Here is a 12,585-nt window from a genome sequence, read left to right on the forward strand (position 1 = left end):
TCAAAAAATACACATTGAAAAACATGTTATGAAGATCATCTCTTGTTTCAGGTGCTATGGTTTCGTGCATATCCAGGGATGGATGCCACTGGGAAAAGCTCCTGAACACATTTGGTCCCAGACTAATGTCAACAAGCCATTTGGATGAAAAGAACCTGAAATCATGTAAGTGATTTCTTCAGCACATCTAAAAACAGACATGAGATAAGAAGTTCAGAAAGTTTTCCTGCCCATCATGGCCCATGCAAAATGTGCAGAATTATTTCCACTATTGTTCAATCATTGGAGAGGATCCTCACATACTTCATTTCCATCAGCATCATAGCATTTACTGTGTGGTCCATGCATTTCTCCATAGCAGTTTAATGCCTGTAATATCCCTCAACTCTGCCTTTCCTATTGTCTGAGTATACAATAAAGGAAATAATCATGACAGTCCAGAAATTCAAGTTGGCCTCTCAGTATCAATACAGACATGAAGCTTTATGCTTTTGTTCTAAAACATGACCTCCATCCATATTCCTCAGTTCCCACAGACCAGTACCCCATGATGACCCAGTTCCTCATCCTTAACATTATTTTTTGCCACCATTTATTCTTATTTGAACTATGCACTTCCACTACTTGGGTGAGAAATTATTTTTTAGTTGTTGCTTTCACATTATGTGTTGCCAGGTGGATAGTAAATAAATGAGTAGGGAATGAGGAGCCTGTTTCTCTTAATATGGACTGCATAGAAAGTTGCACAAATTTAGGGTAAGTAAGTTTATGTGACTTGAGATAGATGTTGGAACTTGAAATAAGGCTCAAATATCCTAACTTATTTCCTTATTTTGCATATGATCAATATTTAAACATCATTACTCCTGGTTCTAAATCTGGGAAGAATGCTCCTGGAGGAGTCTAAGAGGAGGAGGATTCTAAGAGACAAGATTCTGAGAGAAAATATGGAGAATCAACCATGAAAGGGGGAGGCAATTCATCCTTAAGGATGGACAACAAAAGTTTTATGCACAATATTGAGCATGTTGTCATTAGTATTTACCATCGTTATTTCCTTCTTTTACTTTTAGTTCATATGCAACTCTACGAATTTATATGAAATATAAGTGTGTGTGATATTACAATTTGAGCATATTGCTCTCCCATCACCTATGTTTATCCCTCACTCTATTCTCACGTTATCCATTCCTTACCCCAAATATTCCCCCTTGTGTTTCATGTAACATACATTGATTTGTGTTTTATATGAGAGCAAGTGTATCTGTCTTCTTGGGTTTTTTTTGGTAATCAAAATGGTTTAATGATTACTGTTCAGGCATCATTTAACAGTGTGGGTATAGCCATGTGAGCTAAGCACAAATGTAGCACACTTCCAAATGTTGAAGTTTTTGAAATATGTACACATCTGAAAATTAGTCCCTAAGAATGAGCACATACAATTACAAATATATATTCTAAATTTGATAAGGTAAATATAAACAGGTGCAGTGAATCCTTCCAAACAGAAAACCCACAAGACTTTTGTAACAGAATCACCGGGTTTCTTGTAACAGGAATGTGCAAAATGAAAGCATGGTAAACTGATATTTACATAAATATCAATCAGTTTATACATTGTCAATGATCTTCTAATGTAGGTTTGGGTGGGTCAATTTTTTTTCCTCAGTAGAGAAGTTATCAATAGATGCTAACCTTCAACACTTTAAAATGACACACGTAATAATCCTTATCTGTATGGCCACTTCCTCGAGTGAAAAAGTAACTTTAAGATAGCAACTTATTACTGTTAAACAAATGCTTGTAAACAAATCTTGAGATTCTAAGCAGAAAAGAATGCCAGACGCTGTAAAATTTACATTAACAAGTCACCACTACCCAGACACCCACTTCTCTTAGGATGTCATTACCTCTTGAATTCTACCTTAATTTTAAAGTTTTTTTCTTCCTTCTTTGTTAATTTTGGTAAACTAGGGACATTTAAAAAGGAAGTTTGTGGGGCTGAGGAAATAGGTTAGTGGTTAAGGCGTTTTCCTGTGAAGCCTAAGGACCCAGGTTCAATTCCTCAGAACCCACATAAGCCAGATGCACAAGGGGGCACATGCATCTGGAGTTCGCTTGCAGTGGCTGGAGGCTCTGGAGCACCCATTCTGTCTATTGGCCCCTCTCTCTCTCAAATAAAGAAATAAATTATTTTTTTTTTTAAAAAAGGAAGTTTGTGTCAAAACAGATAGCACTACAGAAAACAATATCTAAGTTTGGACCCTTGCAACCAGTTTCCCATTGCACATCGAAAGCACTGCTAAGTGGTAAATTTTCAGTCATTTTCCCTGAATAGGACTTATCCCCTCTCAAAATGGACTGAGTGCCAGGCAGAATGGGCATTTTTTTTTTCCTTGTGAAAAACACTTAGCACTTCAGAAGTTAAACCTGGCCTACTCATTCTAAAATCTTATAGAACCTGGAGGACGAAGAATGAATACTTAACTTTCATCAAGACTGGTTTGCATTCCCCTAACCCATCTTTTTTTTGGGGGGTGGGGTTTCGAGGTAGGGTCTCACTCTGGCTCAGGCTGACCTGGAATTCACTATGTAGTCTCAGGGTGGTCTCGAACTCTTGGCGATCCTTCTACCTCTGCCTCCCATGTGCTGGGATTAAAGGCGTGCGCCACTTCCGGCCAAGATGGCTACCGCCTAACTGCGCTGCAGATACCAGGGAAAGAAAGGCAAGAAATTAAGGGTTATCAGGGTCTTCTTGCCAGTGGGAGGGCACAGAGAGGGGAAAAACAGGGAAGCACGCATCTCCCCTCGGGTGGGTAGTCTACTTCCACACATACAGCCACCACGCCCCTCACCCCGCGCCCAATGCCCCACGCCCTGGGGCTGTGCTCCAATCGGGTGCCCGCCAGCCCGCTGTGCTGACACTGGGGACCTCCGCCTGTGTGCTCTGATTATGCGCGTTGGCCAACCATGCTGTGCTCAGTTCACAGGCCCGCCAGGGCCAACACTGCCATGATTAAGCAGCTGCCAGACCCCCTGCTGCTGTGCTTCCTTTGCTTGCGGGCCTGCCAGCCTCTGCTGTGTCCTGATCTCCTGCCCGCATCAGCTGCCTCTGCACTACAATTGCACGTGCAGGAGACCCAGTCCCACAGCAAGGGCCACACAAGTCCATACTGAGTCACTAGCAGCGGCTCAGGTGCCATCCCCTACCTTGCCACCCATCCCCCACTCCCCTGAGGTGGGAGAGGGCAGACTATTTGCAGTTCCCAGTGTTCCCAGCCAGAGTTTGGGCAGCTTCAGGGCTTGCTTCCTCAGTCCGCTTTCAAACTCGAAGGCAGGCAGCTTTGGTGCATTACTGGGTGAGAATTCAGGCAACTTTGGCACCCCTGTCAGGCAATAGATAGGTGGCTTTGGAAGAGAGAGCAAAAACCCAGGCTGCTTGCAACTACCCCAGGCTGCCTTGGATTCTCATTAAGCTAGATCCCAGGCTGTTTCACCCACCTACCTGCCCATACACTGACATGGGTAGCGCAAAAGAAATAACATGAATCTGTAAATCTAAAATAAACCCTTTTATCACATAAGCTGTTTCTTTTTGGGTGTTTGTCTCAGCAATGGGAAGGTAACTGCAAAAGTAGATTTAAGATAAAATCAATTCATCAGCAGCCTCACAACTGATATGGTGAATGTCTTTCCTAAATACTATGTGAGATTTGACTTTGATGGAATAGTAGAGGCTCTAACAGATCTCAGTGTCTGGATTCACATAGAAGTCAGTATTTTGATGTGCCTCAGAACTCAGTATAGTTAAAGACATTCTATAATTGGACAACCCAACCACACGTCTAATGTGACAGCCATATTTTTCCATAGGTGAGCAATATTTAGATCAAATGACAGTCTCATGTTGAATTGTAATTTCTTCTCTATACCTACTCACAATATGCAGAATAGGTGGGGTTCAATAAATTCTAGGCCCAGATGTGTTTTGGTTCATGGCAGACTTCAGAAGCACTGGAATCAATGGACATTAATGGACTGCCATGAATATATAATGGTCCAGGTGAAACAGAACAAACTTCATCTGTACATTAGCAAATATCCTTCCCACAGAACATGTTATACACATTTTTCCCAGGCAAGAAAGAATTCTTAACGGATATATCTCACTCAACCTTTCAGTAACAAGTTATGGTCAATGCCGAAGATATTGGGCTTACCTACAATAATGTTGCCCATGCACCAAAAAACGGAAAGAATTAGTCTTTTATTTGATAATTTTTGCTTATTTTTCATTCTCTATTTGGCTTAAATCTATGACAATTTGGAATTCTTTTCAAATGGATTATAATGAATTTAAATATATCTTTATTGGCCTATAAAATGTTTCATTATCAATTGGAAAAAACTGCTGAACAGTTAAAGACGCTTGCTTGAAAATCCTGATGACTCAGGTGCAATTCCACGGTATGAATGTGTGATGGTTTGATTCAGGTGTCCCCATAAACTTTGGTGTTCTGCATGCTAGGTTCCACAACTGATGGTAGTTGGAAATTAAACCTTCCTGGAGTTGGTGTATTGTTGGGTGCAGATTATGGTTGTTATAGCAAGTTTCTCCAAGACAGTTTTTGGCACATTCTCCTGTTCCTGATGACCAATTTATGTTGGCCAGGGGGTGAGATCCACCCTCTACTCATGCCATCATTTATCCATGCCATTGTAGAGATTCTTCTTGAGTCTGTAAATCACAACAAACCTTTTTTTCCCCTAAAGCTGCTCTTGGTTGGGTGATTTCTGACAGCAATGTGAACCTGACTGCTACAGTAATACTGAGAGTGGTTCTAGAAAAACAGAATTGTAAGAATTGATTTCTCTAATGGTCTTGGTGCTATCTGGGGTTGGCTTACAAATTCAGTGCTACTAAAGTCCCTATTGGTAATAAGGAGAGCACGTTACTGGAAATAATGAGGGCACTAGTAATACATGGTATGAGCTATATTAAAGAATTTTGTGTGATAGATGTATTTGGCAATCCTGAGTCATATCTTGTGAAGAGCAAGGAATTTAGTGACTCTGTATTTAAAACATTTGAATATTTGAGGAAGAAGAAGAGAAATAATAAGGCTGGTTGCTTGCTTCTAGCATTTCTGTACAAACTATTGAGGGGAACAACAGAAGCTCAGAAAGGAAAATTCCAAGCTTAAGACCCACATACATGATCTCAAGGTTTCTAAAAGTGCTCTGGAGGAGAATTTCCTTTCTAGCTAGAACAGGGCTCAAAATTCAGAAAACCAAACCCAAGCTCTCATTGTAAGATTGGCTAACTTGCACTTGAATGTTCATATTCATATATTAATGCTACTCTCACTTATGATTGGAAAAGCTTCTCTTTTCAGATGGAAGTGACCACTGGGATGACCCAAAAGACAACATAGTTCTGAGAAGAAATGACAGAGGAGTGTTCAGTGCTGAAACATCTCTACCACACCCCCCAAGGCTCAGGGTCCATTGTGGAAGAGGTGGCAGACAGAACGTAAGAGCCAAAGGAAGTGTACCACTCCTTACAATGCAATTGTCCAGACAGAAATTGGCCATGATATCCATGACCTCGCAGTGCCTAGCAGTACCTTCACAAGACCCTCATAATAGGATAAAAAGACAGTGACATCAAAATAAAAGAGAGACTAATGGAGAGAGTGAGGAGATATCATGGATAGTAGAGTTGTGAAGGGGAAAGTTGGGGAAGGGAGGGAAATGTTGTGGTTTATTATGTGTACGTATAGAAGTTTTCAATTGAAAAAAACAGTATCGCAGCCCTGGAGGGATTGCAGAAATTAATGCTACCATAAAGGACTCAAAGGATGCATGGTTGGTGGTTCCCTACACATCTCCCTTTAACTCTCCTATTTGGTCTCTTTATAAGGTAGATGGATCCTGAAGAATGCCAATGAATTATCAGAAATTTAATCAGGTGGTGACTCCAATTCCAGCTGCTGTACCAGATGTGGTATATTTGCTTGAGCACATTAACACAACTCCTGGTATCTGGTGTGCAGCTATTGATTTTGTGAATGCATTCTTCTCCATATCTATCCATAAGGACCACCAGAAGCAATTTGCCTTAGCTGACAAGGTCAGCAGTATACCTTTAATGTTTTACTTCAAGGTTATAGAGACTCTCCAGCCCTGTGTCATAGCTTAGTTTGCAGGGGTCTTGATCACCTGTTCCTTCCACAAGGTGCCACAATGGTCCATTATATTGATGGAATTGTGCTGATTGGATTGAATGAACAGGAGGTGGCAGCCACCCTGCAGTTGCTGGCACAACATATGTGCATCACGGGATGGGAAATAAATCCATCCAAATTTCACCTCAGTGAAATTTCAAGGAGTTCAGTGTGTGGACCATGCAAGGATTTTCTTTCTAAGGTGAAGGATAAGTTGTTGCATCTGACCCCTTCTACAGAAAGAAGCACAATGTCTTGGGTCTATTAGATTTTGGAGACTGCACATTCCTCAATGGGTGTCCAGGACCCACATAAAGCCAGATGCACAAAGTGTCCCAAACATCTGGAAATAGTTTACAGTGGCTAGAGCCCCCTGTGCACTCATTCTCTCACTTTCTTTTTCTTATTTATGTAGTATTTTTAGAGTGCCATATGTTCTAATTTTAGTTGTCCTAAGGTAAATAACAGGTTATTAAACTAAAGCATCCAATCACTATTGTATGATTCTAAACATGCACATGTGAAAAAATTCTGAAATTCAAATAATTCATAGCATGTGAATTCTATTTAAGTCCAAATGATACTATGCCCACTAGAGATTTGCTCAAAAAGTGTCACATCCACCCACTATGTATCACATATAGCTATTTTCACACTATAGCAGTGGAGAGTCACAGCAATCACAGAGACCATGTGATCATAAATCTGACCATTACAAATAAATATACTATAATTAATTTACTCTGAATGTTGCCGAAAATAAAGTTAAAGTTAGTTTCATAGCTGCCTAATCAAATAAGAGCCAATGTCCAATAAATTCAAATCACATAAACTAAATATACAAACTCTAGCATTATGCTGTTTGTTGATTTGCTGGACTGGAATCATCATATCCATGCTTGTGTTGGAAGGACCAGGCAGTTTAATTCCTTTGAGTGGGCAGAGACCCAATTGGGGAAGATGAACATTTCTGGAGGGGGATCAATGTAGTTACGGTCTCTGAAATGTCCACTCAGTCACTGACAGGATTGTGTTTTGTGTAGTTTGGGAAATTTAAAAAGAATAAATATAATATTGCATACCTATTGTAGAGAACAATGTGTTACATTATTGACTCTGACACATTATCAATTAATGTATCTTTTTACAATTTTATTGTAGTTTGGAGGTTGTGGTCCCTAATCTTACTCATAACGGAAAAGCAGCCTACCACAAATATATATAGTTTCATAAACCAACAATGGACAAATGTTTGAATCTTTTTTATTATTTTTTCTTAAAGGGGATAGAACCCTGGGTGTCACACAAGCTAAACACAATCATAAATAACACTACCAGGTGGACATGGTGGTGTAAGCCATTAAGCCCAGCACTTGAGAGGCAGAGGTAGGAGAATCACCATGAATTCAAGGCCACCTTTATAATACATAGTGAATTCCAGGTCAGCCTGGGCTAGAGGAGCCACCATACCTCACAAAAACAGAAATAAACAACAAAAAAACCCCACTGCTGATGGCCTAGTCCCATTTTATTTTACTTTGGCTAGTAAGGTAAGAATTTCAGATGAAACTATCTGAGTGGAATTTCAAAGTTTTGGTCAGGGTGCCTTCAATGTGATATCTCACCATGAATGTCATTGCTATGGGGAAGAGCACGTTTAAGGAGAAAAAATAATGGATAAAAGAAGTCTAGCATCAAGAAACGGGCAGTGAGAGGCTGGCGAGATGGTTAAGTGGTTAAATCACTTTCCTGCAAAGTAAAGGACCCAGGTTTGATTCCCCAGGACACACATAAGCCAGATGCAAAAGGTGGCACATGCATTTGGAGTTTGTTTGCAGTGGCTAAGAGTCCTGGCATTCTCTCTCTGTCTCCGTCTCTCTATTCTCTCTCTCTCTCTTCTCTTGTCTCTTTCAAACAAACAAAATAAAACAAAGAGGAAAAAAGAAAGGGGCGAGCAATGAAGATGTACTAGGGACCTATTCTCCATCACACTTCTTCAAACTACAACTTTGAGAAGTCAGTCCCGGAGAGTTGAATCCTTGAGAGGAAAAAAAACCATTTCTACAGAAATTGATAGAAAAGTTACACTACTCAAAATGATACACAAATAATTGATTCCTATAGTTATAAACTTTTAAATAAGAACCAACATGAGTAATTTTATGGGAGGTTTTATAAATGCCAATTTTTTCATGGTCTGCAGTCCATTAAAATACAAACGTGTTAAATAATGTCATTGCAAAAACATTCATTTTCAAATGTGTCAGTATGTCAATGGCATTGCATTTCCTGTCATGTAATGGAAAAGGACCATCCGGGATCTGCACAATCTTAGTTTAAGTTATCATTCCTCACATTTTCCACCGGATTACAGACACTTTGGTAACATAATTTGATAATGTATATTGAAAAGAGGTTTTGCTTCTTCCAAAGGAAATGTTCTTTGATCTCCTAATCAAACACTCACTGTAACTCTGAATAGTCTTTGAGCGCTCAACTGCAATGTCTTTAGTCAAGCTAAAAGATATTTGCACTGTTCAGCAATACTGAACAACCTGGAGAATGGATGAGACATAGTTCATGTGGTCAAGAGTGATAGGAGCATAATACACAGTACATTATAAGTGGTTTTTTTTTTCTACGTGTTTTTAGTTACTTATTTGAGAAAGATGTGGGGAAATGAATATTCTTACTGTTGAGAATAGACTCTAGAGGCATATGCCACCTTGTGAAACTGATTTTCAGTAGTTGCTGGGTAATGGAACCTGGCCTGAAGGCTGTGCAAAGAAACTGATAGACATTGTTAGAGAACAAATAAGACTTGTACACATAAACAAATATCGTACTGTTTTTTAGTATTTATGGGTTACAATAATGTAAGGGTTTCTTCAGAATATACATTAAATCAATACATATGATTTAAAACTTAAAAATCAATTGGTTGAACAATATGTTTTTTTATTAATCCTCTGAAGGGAATTTCTACTGGGTCTTAATAAAATGATGTAGCACTTGGGGAAAAAGATGCAACCTAGCAAGCCTGCACTGGAGGCCAAGATAGAAAAGACCTCCACTGTCACCATGGCCTTCCCCTTGGTGCTGTGGTAGACAGGGAGGAAGGTGACCCACACACTGCAGAACACCAGCATGCTGAAGGTCAGGAACTTGGCTTCATTGAACGTGTCGGGCAGGTTTCTGGCCAGGAAAGCCACACTGAAGCTCCCTACAGCCAGGGTTCCCAGGTATCCCAGGACACAGTAGAAGGCAGTGACTGAGCCTTTGTTGCACACAATGATGATGTGGCCGAGTTCCGAGTGTGCATCAGTGTCCACAAAGGGAGGGGATGTTCCCAGCCAGAGTCCACAGAGAACAAGTTGGATGAAGGTACAGATGGGAATGATGAAGTTAGGTGCTCCAGATACCAGCAGCCTCCTCATCTTTCTTCCTGGATCAGTGACCTTGAAGGCCAGAACCACAGTAATTGTTTTGGTCAAGACGGTGGACACAGCCACAGTGAACAGGACTGCAAATGTGATCTGCTGCAGGATGCACTTGGCTGTGTTGGGATGTCCAATGAAGAGTAATGAACAGAGGAAACAAAACTTGAGGAAGATGAGCAGGATGTAGCTGTTTGTTCGATTATTGGCCTTCACAATCGGTGTGTTTTGGTGCTTCACAAAAACCCCAAGAACAAGAGCAGTGAGTGCAGAGAAGGACAGGGCCAAGCAAGCCAGAGCCATCCCCAAGGGGTCTTCATAAGCCAGAAACATCACAGTTTTTTGGAGGCAGTGAGTTTGCTCTTTGTTGGCATACTGATCAAATGAGCATTTCACACATTGATCCATATCTGGCAGACAAAGCACAGTATCATCAGGAAAGTGGCACCATTTTCTTCTTAGTCACAGCACACTACAAACAAGTGTTTTATAGTTAGCCATGTTTGTATTCATTGTTCCTATTGGCAACAGTTGAGTTAGATTGCTCAATAGTCATGATTCCCAATTAATAAAGACCATCTTATTGTGGCTAGATAAACAAACCTGTTTTAAAAAATATTTTTAATTATTTGTTTTCACCTAAAGGGGACAGACAGACAGACATAAGGCTGTACATATGTAATTAAACTGGTGTGCTTAGGTTTTGCAGGCATATGCCTTACCTGCTGAGCCATTTCTACAGTCTAACAAAGCTGTATTTTATACACTCATAAATCTACTTTATCCTTTAGTAATCTTAAAAGAATAAATTCATTGTAATATACATGAATCATATAATAGTATAGTTTAGGGGCTGGAGAGATGGCTTCACAGTAAAGCATTTGTCTGCAAAGTCAAAGGACCCAGGTTGGATTCCCCAGTACCCAAGTTAGCCAGCTGCATAGGGGATGTACGTATCTGGGGTTCATTTGCAGTGGTTGGAGGCCCTGGCATGCCCATTCTCTCTCTCTCTCTCCTTCTTTCTCTGTTAAATAAAGAAATTAATATGAAATATTAAAAAAAATATATAGCTTAGATGAGGTGTTTCTTAATGTTTGGAAGGATAGAGAGATAGCTTAGAACTTAAGGCACTTGCCTGTGGAGCCTAGGACCCATGTTTGACTCACCAGATCCCACATAAATGAAATGCAAAAGGTTACCCATGCACAAGCTCGCACAAGGTGATACATGTGTCTGAAATTTGATCATAGTCACTGGATGCCCTGACATGCCAATTATCTCTCCTTATATCTCTGTCTCTCCCTCTCTTGCTCTTGCTCTCACTCTTGCTCTCCTTCATTATAAAGCCAATCTGTCTGGCTTGCCTCAAAAAAAAAATCTGTCTCAGAATTCTGTAACAGTGCTGTCCAAGATCAGAGAGGTACATGATTCTAAGTGTTTATAAAGACCTATTTTTGACAATGTCCATAAATTTTGACAATAAGCTATGATTGTTTCCTCACAGTATAGTTCTATGTCTTATGAAACCTGCCTGTATCAAGGTGATGTCCTATGACTGTCCTTAGGTGGCAGTAGCTACATATAATTGTTTCAAACGTTGTTTTTAAGAAACAGTAATGGAATTGGAGACCCCTAGATAATTAACAATAATACCACTATTGCTTAAATCCATTTCCTTGGAGTACATATCAACCTACTCATTTAAAAAGGACATAACATTTACCAATATCTCCAAATTCTACCTCAATAATCCTTGGTCTATGTTTTAGCAAAATTTTGTCAACAATTTATTGAGAAAGGATTATGAACAAGGTAATTTGCCAACTTTGAAAAGAATGAACAGATACATACTAGTGAATTGAGGGAAAATTCAACCCCCCTATAAGTTGTACTTTTCATCGTGGTGTTTTGACAATTTTGACTATGATTACACTGAATCATAAAATAGGATTAAAATAATTACATGGGAGCCGCAGGAAGGGCCGGGTGCGGTGGCTTCCCCTCACACCGGCGCTCTCCGCAACTCGGGAGGTGTGAAGGGAGAGGGCGGTGAGCAACGGAGGAGCAGACCACGAGGTGGAAGAACACGTGGAACAGCAAGAGAACCGGAGCAGCTGCGGCTTCCTCCCCTCCCCCACCGCCTGAGCCCAGCTCCAGCAAGCAGAGCAGCGGTCCCGGGACCCAGCCACACCAACCTGGGCCGATAGTGGGAACAAAGCAGGAGCAGAGTTCGGCAGCAACATCAGCGGCTCCGGCACCGGTAACAGTGGCCCAAGCAGCCCAGAACCAGGAGTGGCAACAACAGCTGATGCAGCAGCAGAAGCTTCAGATGCTGACAGACCCAGTGGGGGAGCTGATCTGCAGGGCCACAGTTTCCAGGCTATGCTTGCCCCGCAGAAAAGCCAGTGCCCAGCTCCCGGAAACACAAAGTAGCCCGGCGACCCAGGCAGCAACTTGACTGAGACCAAACTCCTCCAAGGTAACTGGGTTTGCACCAGGGAAGGGTCTCATTTGGTCACAAGCTGACTTCGATCCCTCAACAGAGCAGAAATCTTAACCTCTATGTTAATAGAGGATCTGGTTGTTATAATAACTACTCTGGCATGCATAATTGGGGCTGCTTTTGACTGAATGGGTGCAGTGTTAACTTTTAGAATCTACCTGTATTTTATTCCACTCAGCCTACTTGAATACCCCCATAGCAAGGAAACTCAACCCCTAGGATCACCTTTGTAGATACTCTGAGAGTCTTAAGAGCCACATCTAACACCTCAAGCTCCTACCCTGAAAATATATAACATCAAACCAATTGATATAGCTAAGAATACCCAGCTAGCTAGAAAATACAAGCATTAACTTAATCCAAGATGCAAAAATATATACATTATAACACAAGAAACACTAAAAAGCAAGACGATAAA

At 40.7% G+C, this 12,585-nt stretch overlaps 2 protein-coding genes across 2 annotated transcripts in view; one reads left to right on the forward strand and one right to left on the reverse strand.

Moving 5' to 3' along the window:
• LOC123456275 (zinc finger protein 585A-like) overlaps nucleotides 1-12,585 on the forward strand; it is a 649,667-nt gene that overhangs the window by 386,555 nt on the left and 250,527 nt on the right.
• The window catches only part of LOC123456292 (vomeronasal type-2 receptor 116-like), a 38,057-nt gene continuing 25,526 nt past the window's right edge, over nucleotides 55-12,585 (reverse strand). The window contains exons 6-8 of the mRNA XM_045139091.1: nucleotides 9,175-10,074; nucleotides 5,216-5,264; nucleotides 55-187 (exon numbers count right to left, since the gene is read on the reverse strand). Coding sequence (XP_044995026.1) covers nucleotides 55-187; nucleotides 5,216-5,264; nucleotides 9,175-10,074 — 1,082 coding nt within the window. The remainder of the gene's footprint in view (nucleotides 188-5,215; nucleotides 5,265-9,174; nucleotides 10,075-12,585) is intronic.

The sequence above is a fragment of the Jaculus jaculus genome, chromosome 20 (assembly GCF_020740685.1).
Source record: "Jaculus jaculus isolate mJacJac1 chromosome 20, mJacJac1.mat.Y.cur, whole genome shotgun sequence".
NCBI lineage: Eukaryota > Metazoa > Chordata > Mammalia > Rodentia > Dipodidae > Jaculus > Jaculus jaculus.